The sequence below is a fragment of the Macrotis lagotis genome, chromosome 8 (genome assembly GCF_037893015.1).
Source record: "Macrotis lagotis isolate mMagLag1 chromosome 8, bilby.v1.9.chrom.fasta, whole genome shotgun sequence".
Taxonomy (NCBI): Eukaryota; Metazoa; Chordata; class Mammalia; order Peramelemorphia; family Peramelidae; genus Macrotis; species Macrotis lagotis.
In genome coordinates, this window is record NC_133665.1 from 194658912 (window position 1) to 194679509 (window position 20598).

At 48.7% G+C, this 20598-nt stretch overlaps 2 protein-coding genes across 4 annotated transcripts in view; one reads left to right on the plus strand and one right to left on the minus strand.

Moving 5' to 3' along the window:
• CENPP (centromere protein P) overlaps positions 1–20598 on the plus strand; it is a 162064-nt gene that overhangs the window by 66415 nt on the left and 75051 nt on the right. The gene's annotated exons all lie outside the window — the stretch shown is intronic.
• Positions 1–20598, minus strand: part of ASPN (asporin) — a 31080-nt gene that overhangs the window by 2739 nt on the left and 7743 nt on the right. The window contains exons 1-7 of one of the 3 annotated variants that reach the window (XM_074199303.1): positions 20156–20248; positions 19779–20058; positions 15267–15379; positions 10165–10378; positions 8150–8260; positions 2118–2211; positions 1654–1792 (exon numbers count right to left, since the gene is read on the minus strand). In XM_074199303.1, coding sequence (XP_074055404.1) covers positions 1654–1792; positions 2118–2211; positions 8150–8260; positions 10165–10378; positions 15267–15379; positions 19779–20034 — 927 coding nt within the window. In that variant the 5' untranslated portion in view covers positions 20035–20058; positions 20156–20248. Of the gene's footprint in view, positions 1–1653; positions 1793–2117; positions 2212–8149; positions 8261–10164; positions 10379–15266; positions 15380–19778; positions 20059–20155; positions 20249–20598 lie in introns of those variants that run through there. The other 2 variants (XM_074199304.1, XM_074199302.1) reach the window with 2 other exon arrangements.

Below are 20598 nucleotides of genomic sequence, written 5' to 3' on the forward strand. Positions count from 1 at the left end.
TCCCTCCCCCTCCTTGGAGCCTTTGGCCTATTTGACTGTCCACCATTGCCAAACTGGCCTCCGTGCCTCCCCAGCATCTCTTCTCTCCATCCATACAGCCACAACCTAGATCAGTTCCTCATCGCTTTTCTGTGTACTCTGCTATGACCTTGTCTGTCCTCCCCCCTTAGTCATCTTCTTGACAGGGTTTCCCACAAGTGGGTCAGACCAGGTCCAGCAGCAACCCATCATCTCCAGCGTCAACACTAAAGCACCCTTTTTTGATCTCAAAAGCCCTTCCGAACACAGCTCCTTCTCACCTGTCTCTGTGCACTCAGCTACCTAGATACACTGTCCTATCTATCTTGCTGGTGTTCAGGCAGGTCTGACTCTACATGACCCTTTGTGGGGTTTTCTTGGCAAAGATATTGGAGTGGCTTGCTGTTTCCTTCTCCAGCTCATTTTACAGATGAGGGTACAGAAGCAAGCCGGGTGGAGTGACTTGCCCAAGGTCACACAACTGTAAGGATCTGAGGTTAGATATGAACTCAGGAAGATGTCTTCCTGGTGCTCCATGTGCTGCATCATCACTTGGCTGCCCCTACACTGACCTCACCTTTGCTCAAAACCTGGAGAGTGTGTGAGGAGTCTGGGATCACACCAAGGTGGGAGCCTGGGAGTCTGGCTTACAGCTCTGAATGGTAATAAGAATATTAAAGGAGGGAGGATTTAGCAGGAAGGAGAACAAGATCCATTTGGACATAATTGAGAGTGAGTTGATGATGAGAGCTTGGAGGTCAGCAGAGGGACTGAGACAGGATGGTCAAATTCAAGAATGATCCACACAGAGAGGTCATTTAAGCCTTGGTAATTGTTGGGCTCCCCCAGAGAAGCAGTGTAGAGGGAGGAGAGAAGGGGACCCAGGACAGAGCCCTGGGGGACACCCATGACACCCATGGTTAGAGGCATGATCTGGAGAACCAGAGGAGGAAGAGAACCAGGAGAGAGGAGGGTCCTGAAACCTGGAGAGATGAGAGTGCCACAGTGTTAGAGGAGAATGAGAATGGAGAAAAAAGTCATTGGATTTGGCATCTGGGAGTCACTGGTGACCTTGGTCAGGGCAGCTTCCGTGGAAGAGCAAGGTCAGAAGCCAGACTGGGAAGGTGTAAGAGAAGAGTGAGAGCAGAGAAAGTGGAGGCCCTGGCATGGAGGCCGTTTTGAGGCATTTAGTGACAAAAAGCAGAAGAGACCTGGGGAGATAGTGGGAGTGTAAGGGCCAGGTGAGGTCACTCATGGGAAGGCATGGATGGGTTTGGAGGGAATGTGGCAAGAGACAGGAGAGCTTGCAGATGAATGAAGGGGGTGACCTGCTGGAGGAGCCAGGAGGGGATTGCAGTGATGGCCATGACAGGGAGAGGGTCTGCCTCTTCACAGACACAGGGAGTATGGCAGAGTTGAAGACGACACCTTTCCCTGGTGGCCTGGATCAGAACCAGCTGAAGTCCTCTGGGGAGCTGGATGAGGTTGATGGACCAGGCCTGTCTTTGATGTCTTATCTAAGAGTGACATCTGGGGAAGAGTGGGAAGGCTCGTGGAGCCCTTCACTGAGATCTCCTCCTCATTGGAATTAGCCTTTTCCTGGGGCAGACCTGCCCACCTAGTCGAGGACCTTACCTGAAGGTATTTTAGATCCTGCAATCCAGGGGGAACTTTTTTCAGCTTGTTTTTTTCCAAATGGATTTCTCGAATGTGTGGGATGTTTGCAAAGCTTCCATTCTCAATGTCTTTGATCTTGTTGTTTCCAAGGCCCAGCCTGAAAAGGAGAACAAAAAGGTGGCTCTGGGCTGACTTGACTTAGATGAACCCATTGCTTTTTTGTTGAGAACCCATCTCATTGTCAAACATTCAAGGACATCTTTTCCTCATTGGGTAAAGCATTTCCTTCCTACAGTGGGGAATGAGGCATGGGTGACCATGGGAGAGAAGACAGGTCCTGGCAAAGGGAAGGATTCTGCTCCCCTTCCTCTGCCTTGTCCTGACAGCCCCAAAGGTGGCCAGAGACAACCTGGTGTCCCCACACAAGGAGGCTCACACAGGGAACTTAGAGGAGGTAGATTCACCTTCCAGTGTAGATTTACCTTTGTAGATCTTTGTACGGTTTAAAATCTTCAAGTTCCACAGAGGAAATTTTGTTGTCATCTAAGTGAAGCTCCAATAGAGATGAGGGGAGGCCTGATCGAAAAGAGAAAGGTAGCAGATTAGAGAGCTCAGTGCTGATGTGGCCAGCACCCTCTTCTCCTCCCCCTTTTGTCCCCAGCTGTTGAGAGCATCAGATAGACACTCCTCTGAAGTCCTCTTCCAACCACTCTATCCTGATCTCTCCCCACCACGCCTTTGTATTTGCTGGGCCTTTGGGGCACTCTAGGGCCTTGGCCTCTGAGGTTCCATCTCACTTTGGAGATTCTGGGATGATGGTGGTGACAGCAAGTGCTGATGACAGTGGTGGTGACAGTCAACAATGATGGGGCAGCTGGATGGCCCAGTGGATAGAGCGGCCTTGGAGTCAGGAGGCCCTGAGTTCAAATGCGCCCCCAGACAATGAATAGTTGCCCAACTGACTATGTAGCTGTAACCTAGCAAAAATCCAAAAAAAAGATAAATAAATGTTGAAAATATCTAAAAGAGGGGCGGCTGTGGCACAGTGGATAGAGCACTGGCCTTGGAGTCAGGAGTACCTGGGTTCAAATCCGGTCTCAGACACTTAATAATTACCTAGCCGTGTGGCCTTGGGCAAGCCACTTAACCCCATTGCCTTGAAAAAAAAAAAACTAAAAAAAAAATCTAAAAGATATACAGAATGCTTGACAAGTATATAATCTCCTCTGATCTTCACAAGTACCCTGTGAGGTAGGTGCTATAATCCCCTTTTTATAGTTGAGAAAACTGAGGCAGACAGAAGTTAAGTGACTTGCCCAGGATCATACCTGGGCCTCTTGGTCACACAAGGGAAGACTTAAAACTGACCCCAGCCCTTATCCACTGTGCTCTCTCCTATCTGCCCAGCATCTAGGATGCCTTGCTGTTGGGGGGGGGGGGGGTTCAGAGAAGAAAAAATCTAGGACACAGGGAAGTTGCTGTTAAAGATAATGGACCAGATTTGCTTGGAAATATCAAAGACAAGAATAAAGAGAATTTTGTTTTCCAATTATATACAATAATGTCTACCAATCATTTTTTGCAAAGTTTTAATTTTACAATTTTCCCCCTTCCCCCTAACAGAAGGCAATCTGTTTGTCTTTACATTGATTTCCATGCCATGCATAGATCAAAATTGAATGTATTGAGAGAAAAAAAAAAACCTGTCCTTAACAGAAGGAAAAAGTATTAGAGATAGTAAAATAATGAAATACATAAGACAACTTTTTTTTTAAAGAATTAAAGGTAATAATCTTTGGTCTTCATTTAAATTCCACAGTTCTCTGGATACAGTTGGTATCCTCCACCCCAGAACTCCTAAAATTATCCCTGATTATTGCATTGATGGAGTGGAATCTTGCTGCATTTTCCTGGGAAAGTTAGATTCACCGAATTGGAGTTGGGAAGGGTCCTCGGGCCTTTGTCCTGTTTTACAGATGAATGCTGCTCCAGGGCTGGGGCCCTAAGGGCCAGATTCACCTGTCTCCTTAGGGCTCTCCCCAGTGAGCTCTCAGCTGCAATGCCTGGGGAATGCTGCCCTGGCAGCAGAGAAGGGAAGGGAACCACTCTGCAGCTGTTTAAAAGCATTATTGTTCCATTCACATCTGTCTGGAAATAGAGGGAGAAATGCAGGCAAGGCTCTTTTAAAAACCAAAAGCAGGCCCTGTCTGGGAGTGCTTAGTGGAGGGGAACATCCCCCCCCCCCAGTTTTCCATCTAACTGCATTAGGAATCAGGAGATTATTGGAAACATATTACTTGTGCCAAAGGAAACTTCATTCTTGATGGAAAGGACTGGCTCTAACATTCCAGGAGGGGCTAGAGAGAGCATCTGTGGCCAACCTCTTCATTTTCTAGGATAGGGTCTAAAGACCCTCAGCAGGGGCTTTGCCTGGTATTCAAGGCTTCCTGTGTTCAGGCTCCAGTGTTTTCCTCTAGGTGGTGGTGATCTCAGTTTCCCAGGCCCTTGATCATTTTGAACTGCTTTGTCCAGTCTCAGGGTTGTGAGGTTGAGGCTTTATTGTGGGAATCAATCAATCAGTCCTGTTTGCTGTTGCTTAGGCATGCCTGCCCCTTCACTACCCCTTTGGAGTTGTCTTGCTAAAGACCCTGGAGTATCTTTGGGGTTTCAAGGGGTCCAGAGAATCAAGACTTTCCCCCTCCCCACTGTTTCTTTAGACCACAATGGCTAGCAGCAGTGTCTGCAGAAGAGGCAGAGAACTGGCTGACTGTGATGCAGGGACCCACAAAGAAACTGGTTAAAGAGAACTTCTGGAGCCCCCCAAGAAAGGGGAAAGGGGCTTCCAGCCACCTGGAGCTCTTCCCAGGTGCCACCTTGGTCTTGTGTTTGCCCCTTTTCCCTAGACTCTATGTATACTGGGAGGAAATTTGCCACAAATCTGGGGCCATTTGTTTTCCCTCTGCCTCTTTGTAAAAGCTCCTGAGGCAAGTTGGCTAATTAATATGAACCGATAGTCAGGACTGGCACTCCTGTAGGAGCTCATGAGCTGTATTCCTCGGTAGAGTGAGGGGTGCAGAACAGAGTTCAAATATAGCGCAAGATACTTCTTGGCCTTGGAACCTTGAGCAAATCGGGGGAGACAGCAGCTCTTCCCTCCCAGGCTGGTTCTCAAGATCCAGGGAGAAAAAGATCGGTGAAATGATCTGCCCAGAGCCCAGCAAACCTCCAGCCTCTCTGGAGGAAGGTGAAGTAACCCCGAAATACCCATCTCTGGACCCACCTGAGGGTGACAGGACTTGGAATTCTCACCTCCAGGGCCTTTGCTATGAAATTAGGTGAAACTGCTCTCCAACTTCTGCAGTTTGTTGGGCTTGGCCTGTGCTTCAGAAGAAGCCAGGAATTCAGATACAGAGGAGGGTCCAGGCAGGAAAATAGCTGGAAAGCCAGTCGGCCTGGAGTGGGTTGTGTGTGAAATGGAGATCGCCTCCCTGGGAAATGGAAATTGCCCCCTTTGGTAAAAAGCCTTTATCCTGGAGACCAAGAGTGCATTGAGCCATGAGTGACAGGAACTGACTGGGGTTTGGGGAGCTCTGGGGCAGCTCTGGGGACGATGGAGTTTTGAGGGAAGAGGACTGCCTGGAGGCAGGGAGACCCACTCAGAGGCTGGGGCATGATCTAAGCCAAGGCTGAAGAGAGCAGTTGCACCACCAGGGAGACCCCATCTGACTGTAGGGTCTCCCCATCCTGGTCCTCATATCAGACCTGGATCAAAAGGCTCCCCCTTACCTCCAGGCTCTTCCCTAGCCTGGTCCCTTCTCACCTCTCCAGGCTCTCCTCAATGTACTGTATGCCCCTTTCTGCTTTCCCCCAAGTTGCTCCTATTTCCTTATTCCTGGTGGGGGCAAAGGGGGAAGAAGAGAAGAGAGACAAGGGGCACCCTCCTTCCCTCTGCCTTACCTTTCCAGACTCAGCCCTGGTCCACCCTCTGTGCCTGGTCCCTTTGAAACTGGTGTCTTGATATCATAATATATCCTCCTTTGGGATGGAATATCAGATGGGGGAGGGGCAGAGATTGTTTTCACCTTTTCTTTACCTCCCAGGGGCTTCCTTAGAAAGGGACCTGTCATTAGTAAAAACTTAATTGCTCATTAACTTACTAAGTTCTCTCCATGATCCATTTCTATGGAGCACCTAACTCTTAGTGACCATTCCTTCTGGCACTTGGAGCCCCTCCAGTGACGTTATTGAGTCTGAGATGCCATGCTTCCCTGGGCACAACTTCCTGAGTCTGTCCTTTAGCCTGTGTGTGTCCTGGCAGCACTTAGGTGGCTTCCTGGTTTTACAAACAAGACGTGCTGGGTGGGCTTTGAAGCCTTATCCAGGATGCTTTCCCAGGTTCACCAGGAACACGACTTTTGATGAGATCTCCATTTCTTGTCTCTGGGATTCACCCAGAGCCCAGTCCCAGCCAGTCTCGTTCCTCCAGCCGCCTGCTCATGTACTTTACAGATAGACTAGAGGGAAGCTTGGAAGGGTGTTGAATGTCTGTTCCCGGAACAACATTGGGGTTCAGTCCTAGCCAGGAGAAGAGCTGCTGTGGGCCAGAGGAGCCTGGAAAAGCCATTGAGCTTCCAAAGAGTCTTGTTTGGGCTTTACCACATACACATGTTCCAGAAACAAGGATGGCGGCTAGCCCCTGGGGCTAGCCCCGGGCCAGTTCCCATCAGGTCTGTCCTGATTACCACCAGATCATTTAGGTGATGGAAAATTCCATGGGAAAAAAAATGTAAAAAGCCACAGATGTAAAGATCTGGTTGTGTGATCATCACAGTGAACATCCCTGTGGACTCATGTGAGTACCCCAGCTGAAGAGTAGCCCAAGGTAATCCCATCTCATCCATATTTACCGTCAACTTATTCTATGGCTCGTGTCCCCCATTGGGCTGGGAATACCTGGAAAGTGAGGCCTGTCGCCAGTATTTAGCAGGGTGCCTATTGCCAGGATGGGAAGAATCCCTTGCTCCAGCCTCAACAGCCCTAGCACCAGTGGGCCCAGCAGAGCCTCCGAGGACCACTGGGCAGCCCCCCAGAGCCTCTGTTTGAAGACATCATACCCACAGACAGGGTTGCCTCAGAAGGGCTTGAAAAGGAGCCTGGTCCATGGGTCCTGGCTGTCCTAGAGAGCTCCAGGCTCTTAGGGGGCTCCTGACCTGAAGTCAGCATGATGCTGTTCTGTCACTGGATGGCCTAAAAGATCAGGAAGGAGAACCCAACTCCCAGCACTTTCCATGGGGTTTGGAAGCCTCAGAGCCCCAGAGTCAGAAGCCATCAATCCAGCTCTCCAGCGTGATGTGAGTTGGCCAGAGGTTTCCAAGCCCAGCCATAAGAATTTCAGGCAATAATTTGGTAAATCAACTGGCCTTTCCTCCTGCCAGACTTTTGAGTGTGCCTTCATCACACTCAAACCTTCTGATGAATTTGAAAAAACACACCTTTATTTCAAAGTAAACTCTGAAGAGAAAAGCACCAAATGGTCAAAGCAAAGGGTCATTTCTTTGGTACTCCCATCCCAGACTCCAAGGACACTCTCTCCTAGAAGGAGAACTGATAAGGCCTTTTCCTTTCCTTCCCAAGGAACTGTTGTGAGGACTTCAGGCATTTTCTGCTTTGTTATCGACCCTGTGAAGCCTTTGTCTCCAGCATTTTCTGAGGCGTGAAGGAAAGATTGTCCTCTGGTTGTTTGTATTTGTTCACTTGAAAACTTGTAGAAGAGCTGGGGAACACATTACCCACCTTTGGGGAAATGGATTTGTGGGCTACTAAATGTCATAGTGGATAGAGCCCCAGGCCTCACACTAGGGATTGTGTGACCGTGGGCAAGTCCGTCTGTAAAACGAGCTAGAGAAGGAAATGATGAAGCCCTCCAGTCTTTTTGACAAGCAAACCCCAATTGGGGTCACAAAGAATTGGACAGGACTGAAAGGACTGAACAAGAAGTTTGTGAGATTTACCTGGGACCCTGAGGCTAAAGGAAAAGAGGATGCTCTTTAGGACAGATCCTAAGATTAGGCCTCCCACCCAAATTGGCCCCCTGGCCTCTTCCTTGCCATTCCTGGGCTTCTCCTCTGGGTCTACTCTCTGAGTTCCATCAGGAACCCAGCCCTACCCATGCAACACTTCCAAAACAGTCCTGCTGATGCCCACCATCTGTGCCTCTGGGAGGCTCTATCCTTTTCGGAGGCTGGAAGGTCCTGCTTCCCGTCAGCACCCTGTTCTATCCCTCCCCTTCCATGAAGCCTTCCCCTGACTCTCTTCCTGAATAGTCATCCCATGGGCTTCCCTTGACCTTGAGCAAAGAGCATCCCTTGCTTCTACCTCTATGTTGTGCTGCTTATAACCCACTCCTCCTCCCTGACAAAGGGTAGGCAGGTGCCTGTTGGTGCTTGACTGCTGCCCAGTCATTCCTCTGCCTTCCAGACACATTGGCAGTGTGGAAGATGGAACAAGCACTCACCTTTGGGGACAGAGGTCAGCTTTGCGTCTGCAATTCTGATGTGAAAGACAGTCACACCTTCAAAGGCTGCTGGGTCTATTCCATCATTTTCCAGAGGGTTAGCACTCATTTCTAGGAAGAAGGAAAAATGTCACTAAGAGAGATGCATTGTGAAGGAAACCCACCATTCCCCATGTCCTGCTTCAGGAGTGGGACCAAGCCTAGCATCAGCTCCTTCTGCTGCCCAGACTGCTCACATCTGTGTCCTCCTGGCTCATCCAAAGCTAAGCCCTGGGCAGGGAGGCTCAGAGGAGCCCCAGATTCCCCCAGATCCTCTCCTCCAGACTTCTGCCCCAACTGCCTTCCCCTTGGCCCTTTCAGTTCCAACAGGCACCAAGGACTCAGGACATGGAATGGTCTGGATTTAGGCTTTGGAAAGCAGCACCAGCAGCTGCTGTGGGAGGGGGTAAAGCCTGCACTAGACCCACCTGCCTTTGATACTGTGGAACTGGGAGACCTTGTGCAGATAAGACCTTTTCCAAAGGAGGTCATCCGCTCTATATCATCAACACCCTGGGGTGGGGTGGGGGATGAGGCTCAAAATGAGCATCTCCCATTGACCCAAGAGTCTTGCCAGAGTGAAGACTGGACTTTACCATCCTCTATAGCCTCACTCTTGCCATAACGCCTGGCATATGGTAGGCACTTATTAAATACTGACTTGGAAGAATGCTCCATCCATGTCCTTTGATCTTCTAGATGAAGACTTGCTGCTGGGAGGGGGGCCACCCCCAGGCCAACTGACACCTGGTTGGGGCAGGGCAGGGGCCTGGAGCACAGCCTTCCCAGAACACTTCTGTTGAGGCAATTATTGCCTCAGCAATAACTTATTCTATAGAGTGAGCTTTGCAATCATTGAACCTGAAATAGTGTAGCTGGGGTCTAAGATAAGGGTCTATAATGAACATTATAACAAGATTGTCAGAATATGATCCACCAGAGACCTGGCCCCTGAGCTTATGTTGGGGAAGGTAAATAAGGCAGAGAAGACCTTTATAGACTCAGAACTGCTAATCACAAGTCCAGGGCCTGCTATATTTCCAGGAATCGAATGTCATTTCTCACCATCATCTTCATCAGCAAAAGGACAACAGATTTTTAAAATGCCTCTGGGTATTCTAGTAAATGAGGGGCTTATCCGAGGTCCTGGCTATATCCTGATGGCCCCTGAGTGGGAGTCCTGGCTATATCCTGATATGCATCCAGGGACGAGGGGATGCCAATAACCAGAGTTAAGGGTGAGGCCCCGATCCCAAGGACAAATAACCAAGTCAGCTATATTTTGCAAATCAATTTCTGTATTCATTTTTTATTACACAAATATTTGTTGGATTCATTCATTGTTCTGCACATTTTTCTTGCAAATTAGATAATCAGAGTCTAAGAAATGATTTCCAGACATTTATCCTTTGACTGCTATGGGGAAGTGGCTTTTAAATAAACAAACAGAACTCCCCTGATTTAAGTGGCAAGGAAGTGATCATTTTACAAGCTGCTTCTCTGCTACAGCTGAAACCTGTAGGTGCAAAGGTATAAGAGAGAACTGAAGCCAGCAGATCCTTGTGGGATTTCTTCTGGACTTCCTCATAATCCCATAAATTGGGAAGAGACTGTTGGAGCAGCCACATTGGGGGCAGCTATTGGTGGGGCTAATGTGGACAGTACTCTGCCATACCCTCAGGCACAATATCCATGCTAGTTGTTTCCATGAGTATTCTCCTTCTACCTCACCTTCAGGGTGGGATTGTTGAGGCTATAGAAGGAATTCACTGACTGATTGGCATACTCAATGCAGTTTCTGTGTCAGTTTAAAATGCTGTTTATAATTAGCTTCCTTTATCACTGGAAGAAAGTGTCCAGTCCATAAGAAAGCATCCATTTGATCATCTGTTTGACTATTTTGAGTACTTGTCTAAGTCAAGAATTTGACATTTGGTAACACTTGAACAATTTCTTCCACATATGGAAGAACTTACCCAAGACGTGTAATGCATTCATTCCTTTGAAAGTTTCCTTGTGTATTTTCTTCACTTTGTTGTCATGAATCCTGAGCTCTGCTAATGACTTGGGAAGGTTGATGGGAATCTCAGTCAGCAGATTGTGGGACATGTAGAGCCTTCGAAGCTTCTTTACAGGCAGAAAGGCTTTGGGGTGGATCTTAGTTAACTTATTGTTGTTTAAGATGAGGCCCTGGAGGGAGGAAACGGAATGGTCCAGTATTAGATAGGGGAGAGGTTCCTGGGGTCCAGTCTGGGTAAGGTGTTTCTGAGCCCACCACCTTCATTTGGTTTTTAAGATCACCAACAATATCCTGGTCTAGAGATAGATGGTAATCCAGGTTCAATGCTCTTCACCCCTCACAAAGCTCTTTGCAGGAGTGGGGTACTCTAGAGAGAGCAGAACAAAAAGCAATAGATAAAAACTTCAGAGGAAGCAGAAGGGGTCTCCATGACCCTAGGGAGTCTAGGACACTCCAAAAGGAAACAAGGTAGCTCAAGTCCTATGGTCTTTACCCCAAAACTAGTTAACTGAAGGTCAAGAGTATTTTAAAGGGGCTTCTTGTTCAAGGATGGCTATGACTGCCCAAACCAATTGCACCTTTAGTTCACTTTTGCATCTCCTCCATCTGGCCACTCACCCCATTCATCCCAGGATCCAGTGTGATATTGAAAACCTAGGTCTTTTTCACATGACTGAATGAAACTTGTGCATTTGACCATTAATCAGGATTTAAAGAAATGGTGGAAAGTGGTCAAATTGAAATTTTTGTCACTGTTAGGGAGTGCTCATCTATCCCCAAAAGTGTCGCTCTCCTCAATACTTAGACCAAGGCTGCTTTTCCTGGCCATCATTCCTCAATATATTGTGCATTCTCAAGGTTCTTAGATGTGCATCTTGAGTACCTGGTACCTCATGGGGACCCCAAAATGTGTATTGATTGAAAGTATACCGGGGACCCCCTGCGAAGAACCGTGAATTAGCAAGGACCAACCACCCAAGATAAAGTCAGTGCCTCTGTTCACAGGAAATGAGAACACATTGCCTAGCAATCAGCGAGGCAGAAAAAATCTTTGTATCAAATATTTCCAACAAGGGTTTGGTATCAAAGACAGAAACAAAGAACGAATATATCCAAATGGCATGCTCTAGTAGGCACTTGATGAAAGGCAGTGCACAAGAGGACAATTGCAGTCTAGTGACCCCGGGAAAGAATGGTTCAGCTCCCTCCTAAGAGAAGAAAGGACTGAAGAGTCAGCCTGAAGTTTTACCTCACCCCCTGCAGACTGGCGCATTGGAGTAAGATGGACACACGAGGGCATGGTTGGCAGAACTATGAATCAACCCAACCATCTGAGAAAACACTTTGGAATTATGCCAACAGAGTGACTCAAGTGTCCAAACCCTTGGACCAGAGATCCCACAGAGGTACCACAGTAATTGTAGGCGTGTGGTTTGTAGCAAAGAACTGGAGAGGGAATGGCGAACAAAGCGCGGTCTGGGAACGTGATGGAATCTGCCTGTGCTGTGAGAAGCAGCATGCGTGATGAACTCAGAGGAGCCTGGAAAGATTGAGCTGCAGGGCCGCAGAGCCAGGAGAACCCTCCCTCTGTGCCAAGAGCCAGTCCTGGAGGCACTCTGGAGGACAGACTCGCCCCCTGCACCTCCCACCATGACTTATCACCCCTTCTTGGTTCTTGTCTGCTCAGTCCATATCGACCTTGCAGCCCACAAGCAGTTATTACTCTCCAGCTGTTCAGGGTAACAAGGACAATGGATGAGGAAGATGCTGATGGTCTTTGGGGGAAGACTTACACCTCTGGAAGTATTACAGAATAAGTCTGAAGAGAATAAATACAGATAAAGAAATGTTAGATAGTTCAGGGAAGGAGAACACCAGTGGTTTTACATAGAAGGCAATGCTTATTTGAGAGCAGCTTCTCAGGAAGGCTGAGGAGAGAATGAACTGGCATGGAGATGGGAGATGGTGTATGTGTGTGTGTGTGTGTGTGTGTGTGTGTGTGTGTGTGTGTGAGAGAGAGAGAGAGAGAGAGAGAGAGAGAGACAGACAGGCAGACAGGCAGACAGGCAGACAGACAGAGACAGAGACAGTCACAGAGAGAGGGGCAGGCTCATGTCTCTGCCTAGAGAGGAGCTGTGTCCAGTACAATCTCAGAGGGATAAGGAGCCACTGGGGTTTGTGAGAGGGGGTGGTACTTGGGGGGCACCTCCTCTTGAGGTCTTGAATAGAAGCTACAGAATTGAGAAAGATTGGGTTGGATTTCTAGGGTCCTTGGTTCTCTTTGTATTAGGAGGCAGAAGGACCCTCCCCGCAAGCCCCAGAGAGTGTCACTGGCATGTCTTATATGCCATTCTTGCTCCTCTTTCCAGCACAGAGCCCACCAGGCTATGTCCAGAGGAGAGAGTGAAACTGGAGGCTTTGCCCAGCCCCCCCTCACGTAAGCAGAGTTCACCTGCATTCATGGCATCACTTCCCTAATGTCCTGGTAGTCTTTGAGAGCAAAGGACAAATGACAACTGTGTGGTAGATCCTGGGCTGAGATCTACCCTGGGAGGCAGATACTCTCCTTAGCCCCCACTTGATAGTCATAGGACAACTCAGAAGCTGGACCCCAACCAGTGAATTCCCCCCCCACCCCGACTCAGGCAGCACTGGGACAAGCAGAAAGCAGAAAAGTGGTTTTGGAGGCTTCTTGGTTTTTTCTTTTTTGCCTCACCTTTGTTTTCCTGGTCTAGCCCCCCAGCTCCCTCATGCTTCTGCTGGGGCTCTTCCGAGCCAGTGTGGTCTCTTTGATCACTTAGAAAGCTACATTCTTTGGTTGTCCTTGTGGGTCTTGAGTTTCCACTAATGAGATCGGCAAATGTGGTTTATCCAGAAGTTAACCCTTTAGTTGGAGGACTGTCTAAACCCTTGCATTTATCTCTCTCTTTAGTCTCTTGACCAAGTTAGAAGCCACTCCCGTAAGAAATCTGTCCATTAGGCTAATCATCTAAAGCAAAAGCCTGCTTGAGGAAAGGTGTGGAGACATCACCTCGGAGGAGGGTTTAGCTTAGGGTTTGCGGAGGCTCTGCCTTCAGCACACTTCCCCAAATAATGAAGAATACTTTGTATAGTTCTCTGTAGGTTTACTGACTCTCTCAGCGTCAGATCAATGTGTGCTCTCATGCCAGTTTGCCTATGATGTCCTCCCCTGGTTGGGAATGAACTAGCTGGAGGACTTAAAAGGGAGGACAAAGAATGTCATCTGAAGCAAGGGTTTGTGGCTGGCAGCGGCAGTGCTGCCTAAGCATGTTGGTCTGGCACACTGTCTCCAGCTCAACTGTACTGTCAGTGTTTTCATCGACCAGAGAAATGCCAAAAATGGAAGCCAAATTGGAGTCCCAGATTTCATCATTAAAAAATAATGTGGCTATATAGCAAGATCAGCAACAGGAAAATGCAGCCTTCCACAAGGGCCTGGATGATAATTTATCATAAAAGTGGCTGGAAAACAGGCTTGTTCCCAACCACAGGACTCCAGTGAGTCTCTGCTCCCATGGAACCCACCCCTAAAGTCTTTAGAGCAACCAAAATATGAAGTCCTTGGGCCATATTTGAGCTTCTTTACAACCCCCCTAGAGGCCTTTACTCCTCACACCCTTGGGTCCTTGGAGATTCCTACTTAAGATACCACCTATTGGCCTCACCTCACTCTTACCTGCCTTAATCATTGACTGGACATTGTACCCTGGGAAAGACCTCACTTTAAAAGGCCAAGGTCTCCCCCAACATCAGGGCCATCCCCAGTTGTCCTGCTCTATCTCCGGCCACTGGACTCAGGTGGGTCCGGAGGAGAAAGTGAAACTGGAGACTTTGCCCAGCCCCCCTCACGTAAGCAGAGTTCACCTGCATTCATGGCATCACCTCCCTGACGCCCTCGTCGTCTTTGAGAGCAAAGGGCAAATGACAACTATGTGGCATCTACCTTGGGAGGTAGATGCTCTCATTACCTCCCATTTGATAACTGAGGAAACTGAGGCAGACAGGGGTTTGATGACTTGCCCAGTGTTGTTTGAGGCTGGACTCGAACTTGTTTTCCTGACTCCAGGCTCCGCCCTCTATCCACTGAGACCCAAAAAGAGGTTCAGGGCCTTGTGCCTGGCCACATCCCAGCACCCCACCTCTTGCAGGACCTCCTTCCTTCCAGGACTTTCCCTCAGTTGACCAGCCCTGTTACATCTGTATCCTGTTGTTTCCCCCACTGGAACTTGCACTCCATGAGAGCAGGGACTGCCTTTGGTCTTTGGCTGTTCCTTGTGTCCTCAGCTTGAGCCCAGGGCCTCAAACAAATGCATACTGACTAACTGACCAGTTCAATCTAAACAAGTCAGAAGAGCGTGAATCTGGAGAATCTGGAGTGAACACAGCAAGAACTTCCCAACCGGGGCTGCCTAGTCCAGCAATGGACATCACAGGCTGGAGCATTCTCATCTAGTGGGGTTCCATTACTTTGTGTCCCCGGGTAGCCTGGAGAGCAGCTTAATGAAGCTGAAGGGCTGCCCCGTGGCAGAGGCATCCATGGGAGTGTTCTGTTCTGCCAAATTAGGGACAGAGTGGGGGGACTGGGGGGGAGGAGAGTTAGAGATAAGCAAGTTAGAGAACACTTTCTGACTGGGAGAGGTTTCCTGACATGGCCTGAGTTTCTAAGGATCATGGGGGCAGGGTGGGGGAGTGTAGTTTCAAACATGCCCTGTGGCCATTTCTCTGGGTATTATGGAAGGGGGGTGGGGTGTTCCTCTTTGGTCTGATTTAAACTACAGGGCTCTTGGCTGACATTCCCTGTTATTCTGTGCTGGTGAAGTCACATTGATGACTGACATCAATGGATGGAAGCTGGATGGATGGATGGATGGAAGGATAGATGGATGGATGAATGGATAGAAGGATAGATAGATGAATGGATGGTAGGTGAGTGGATGGATGGTTAGATTAAATTAAACATTATTCCATTATATATATATATATATGTATATGTATACATTCAATTAATATCTTAGAAATATAAAGGTAGAATCTTACATAAAGGGAAGCAAGTCCTTTAAAGTCATTCTCTTTGATCTCCTTGATTTTGTTGTTTTGAAGGTCTATCAGTCTCGTATCAAATGGGATATTGTTTGGGATTGATGTCAAACCTGAGCAAAATAGACAGACAAACAAATGAGTCACATAATAGAAAACCCCTCCCTGGGGGAGGAAGGAAGAAGGACCCTCCCCCCAAGTCCCAGAGAGTGTCATTGGCACATCTAATATGCCATTCTTGCTCCTCAACACAGAGCCCACCAGGTCCTAGTCTGATGACCAGCCATGCTGCCCAAAGCCAAACTGGAATCTTCTGGGGGAGGGAACCTTGAAAGGATGAAATCTCAGGTCTTGATAAGATATATAGCATGCCTGCTTTCATGATGAATGTGTTGGGGTTCGCGGAGCTCTTTGTTAGCCAGGCTCTGTTGCTGGTGCTATGCAGGTAGATCAGTGCTTGGTCACTAGGGCAAAGCTCCAGTTGAATGGGGGCCCACAGTTCTTTATGTGTAAATTAAGCCAGATCACCCCAAGAAGTTGCCTAGGTGTCCTGGCTATGAATGTGGGGGCTGGAGCTTCTAGTCTACTGTGGTCCTTCGGGGAAGCAGCATCATCATCCACACACACACACCACACAGACACACATTGACATAGGCTCACATGTTTATGATGATGATGATGCTTGGACTTCATTCTCAAAGAAGACCATGACATGCCATGACAAGCGAGTAAATTGGATCTGAATGAGGGGGGCTATGCAGTGACCAGCCTCACCTTCTCCTCCACAGCCACATAGGTCCAATGGCCCAAGATGACTCAAGATGACTGGAGATGACCCCGGATGCACACACACAGTCACACTTATGTTCACATGCTCATACACGCACACTGTCACAGTCACACTAACACAGGTAGACACTCAGATGTACTGTCACACAGTCACACTAACACCTTTCTATATGGCTCAATTTCATCCCTTCTCTTTTCACCCACTTGGTTGGGATTCTTATAACTTCTGTAAGTGTAAGTAAATCCATACATTAAAAAACAAAAAACCCGCCCACGTGTATAGTAACTAGAAAAGAGAAATTGTTAGTAACTTCCCTAGGGAGTCACAAAGTGGTATTCCACTGGACTCAGGCTGGACCTCAGTCTTATTTTTGCTGCTCCCACTGCTGCCAGGCATGGCCTTTGCCTCCTCCTTCCATCCTTAGCTGCTGCCCTGCTGGGTTTCCCTCCCATCCCATCACACCTGCTTCAGTGGCAGGGAACAGCCCATGGGGATGCTGGGCAGATGGACCTCTTTTTAATTTAAAGGCTGATAGGAAACCAAGGCAGTCAGGAAGGTCATGGAACATTGTGGCTGCTCAAGTGGACAGGGTCCTCTTCCTTAGGCATGTCTTGGTGCCCCCAAGTACAGAACTTTGCCCTTGGCAGCTGCTTAATAAATATTTGGTAAAAAAAATAATTGCCCCTTGGCTGGACTGGGAGCCCATCTGGTTATTGTTGGTAGCTGGTCATGGTTACTGTGGGTTGGAGAGAAGGAAAAGACTTGAGGTTGGGGTGCTCGGCTTGGGCAGAGGATGTGTCCAAAAGGATTCAGACCAAAAGTCCCTGAGCAAAGGGAGAGGAACAAGTGGGCATGGCCTGTTTGAAGACCCAAAAGGAGAATATTAGGACCTAGGGAAGCAGTAATAGAGCACCCCCCACCCCCATGGTGGCCCAGGCAAGGTGCTGAGCCCTGTGGAGAAGAGTTGGGGTTGGGTACAACTGTAGGCCCTGGGAATCAGGGGCCATGACCAGTTCCCTCTGCTTCAGTCACCATCTTAAGGCAGACAGTTTCCTAAGCTATCCCTTCTGAGCAGACCTCTCCCTGTACCCCAGCCCCTATTCCTACTGGAAGGACCAGCCTTCTCCTGGTCACTCAGGTTTGTAAACTTGGGGTCATCCTAGAGGCAGAGCACTGGAGGGTTCTTATGTCCTTTCTCTGACAGAGATGCTGGCTTCTCTGTGAAATAGGCACAATGATGCTTGTGCCACTTCAGAGGTGAAGAAAGCAAGTGGGAGGAATCTTGGTATGGTGGAGAGAGCACTAGACTTGGCACCAGAGACCTGAGTTCAAATTCTGCCCTTGCACTTTGCAAACTAGAAGGCAAAACCACAAAGGTGCAGGATCACTTAAGCAGTTCACAACCCTCAAAGTGCTTTGTCACACAGAGTATTCACTGGTACTCTCTCGAGCCTTAATTCTCCAAGCTCTCTTCTGCCATCCCCTTTCCTCTAGTGCCAGAGCTACTCCCTCCTCAGGCCCTTTGGCACCTAGACCCTGATAATCACCTTCATCTCTCCTCTCTTCTTGTTCATCCCTCCCTCCCTCCATCGCAACCTGATACTGGGATCTTTGTCACATACAGGTCTGGCTCTGTCTGACCCCTGCTCAGAAGCCCCAGGATCACAGGATTCAGAGGGGACCAGAGTACTCCCTCCCACCCTGCACAGAAGGGAACTATGGCCAGAGGGGGTGAGCGTCCAGCTCTGGATAAAGCACTTGGAGGCCTGGTCCTTTCCACTGACTGGTCTGTGGAAAGTGAGGTCTTTGAACTCTGTAGTCTCGTAGGTCTGGCAAACCTGGAAAAGTTTGGCTTAATGGGCTGGGATTCCCCAGAGACTTCAGGCCATATTAAAGTCAGGGAGCCTTTGGACTAAGTGTATCCCTAGAAAGATTCCCACTAATCCTGATGCTGAGAGTCTTCCTTTGTCCATCTGGGGCCAGACTTGCTGCTTTTCTAGACCAGACCCTATGGAAGTGGACCCATAGCATTGTTCCGCCTCCCCCATAGAGCAAGGGAAAGGCCCATTGGGGTTTTCCTTAAACTCTAAGGCATCCCATGACTATTTTTTTTAGATTTTTTTTTTTGGAAAGGCAAATGGGGTTAAGTGGCTTGCCCAAGGCCACACGGCTAGGTAATTATTATTAAGTGTCTGAGACCGGATTTGAACCCAGGTACTCCTGACTCCAGGGCCGGTGCTTTATCCACTGCGCCACCTAGCCACCCCCCCCCATGACTTTTTAAAAGGCATCAGGAAGTTGGAGCCCTTATTTGCAAAATAAATCATGTGTCTCATGATAGATGTCCTGGTCTCTATAGAGAACTAAAACAAGGAACCTTGGAATGGTGAGAAAAGGGAAACCAAAGCCAGACTTTTGTAGGCTTCCAGAAGCAAGGACTGCAGAAGTAAAGATAACAATGTGCCACTTCACAATGAGAAAGATGCTTAAGAGGCCATCGGAGAGGGCAGAGTCGATAGCAGGCAAAGGACAGTATGAGCAAGGGGCTGGTCCCAGCTGGAGCAGGGGGGCTGGAGCTGGGCAGACCTGGGAGCCCCTCCCTGTCAGCAGCCCTCCTTTGCACCCCTGCTCATCAGAAAATCAAAGGGGCCCTTTCCTTGACAGTCTGTGGCGAAGCAAGCCAGGAGTAGAGAGAAAGCTTCCTCAGGCTGCTGGATCAGGCCAAGAGCAAAGCCACCCAGGGTGGTCAGCAAGGCAGCACTTAGGAAGTGGAAGCTCCTGGAAGAAGGGAGATTGCACTTGGTGCTGAAGGACAAACAGGATCGGGGTATGATGGGGAAGGTGTCCCGGACCTCAAATGACACTTTGTCTCTATCTAGGACATGCTCCCTGCAATAGCATGTATGATGGGGCATGCTTTGCACAGCATGGTGGGTATAATGGCTGCCTGCACTGATGGCCAAGCAGCCTGGTCCAGGACCCAGCTGGGCAGGCAGGGAGGAAACCAGAGGGCACCTGGATTTCTTGACCCTCACCCCATCTCTGCCAGACTCCTATGGGACCTTGCCCCTTGAGTCATCTTCATTCTCTCCTTTCCCTCCACCAGCATAGTCCTACATAATCAGTATTCACCCACTTTATCCCTTCCCAATCTCATTCTACTCAGAAACTGAAGCAACTCAGGTTGCCTCCAGTTCCTCGCCCCTTCTCTATCCTTAAATAGTCCCTACCACTTGACTGAAAGGGGGTCTCCTTGTTGGTCAGCTGACTAGTGATAGACATATCATCCTCTCCTTTTGAGGCTTGTAAGGTTTAGGGGTGTGGCCTCGGCCCCAGGCCTGCGCCCACCCACAGCACACTGCCTTCACACAGTAGGCAGTTGAATTCCTAGCAAAATTCAACTATACAATATTCTTTGGAGAGTTCTAAGATCCTTGTAGCTGTGCTCCCAATAAAGCATTTAAATCTGGACCTCTTACTCAATTCCACAAACATTCATTTAGAGCATATGGGAATACAAAGGCAAAAGACAACCAGTTTTTGTCCTTTCTCAACCAAGGAAATGCCAAGGGCAGAGATGGTCTCCCGAGGAGGAAAGGAACACTTTCTGGCATGTTCAGTTGTGCCACCTGCACCAGGGACTCAGTGAGGTGGAAGGGCAAGCCAGACAGGGGCCACAGTCTGGGCAAAGGTCTTAGCAGTGGAATGAACAGAATTCTTACCTAGATCAGAACAGTGGACGACTCTTGAGTAACACTGACATCCAAAGGGACATGATGGAAACAGATCAAAAGGGAAGAAGGGCATTATGGGCTGCCTTGTTGGAAAAAGAGAATTATCATCATCGTCATCGTCATCATCATCATCCACATCCTCCATGTCTTTAAGCATCATGTTTTTTAGGGTCAAATAAGAAGGGCCTGAGAAGGGCTTGGCAGAACCCAAGGCCAGCAGCAAGAGGAACACATATTCCTTCATGTCTTCTCAGAGAGGGTGCCCGATCTGGAATGAGATGGAAAGAGGCAGTGGTCAGTTACGGAGTGTTTGTAGCCCAGGTGTCTGAGAGCGCTATTCAAACTGCTGCCCAGCCTCGATTTACATCTTCCTTAGCTTCCTTCCTTCGGGCTTCTCAGTCTGGCTCACCTCTGAACCCACACATAGCAGCACCACCTTCCGCCACTCCTACTCTCCTAGATTCAACACAAAGCAGAAGTGAAAAACATGTATGTGAGACGAGAGTGCCCGGATGGTCTTCCTTTCCCACGTATACACACACAGACACATGTGCATGCACACACACACACCCTCACCCCCTCCTCTGTACTACAGTAAATAAACCAGGGTAGGCCAAGCCTTGCACAGAGTAGGCTCTAGCTTACAGGCGACTTTGTTAGGACAAGATGGCTGCTTGAAACTCAGAACACCTTTTCACAGATACAGGGCTGTAGCATTTGATTTGAACTCATCTGAAGGACCCCCAGGGGTTCAGTCTCTGGTACCCTTGGGGGAAGCAATAGTCCCAGGCCACCTTTGGGCCTGCAA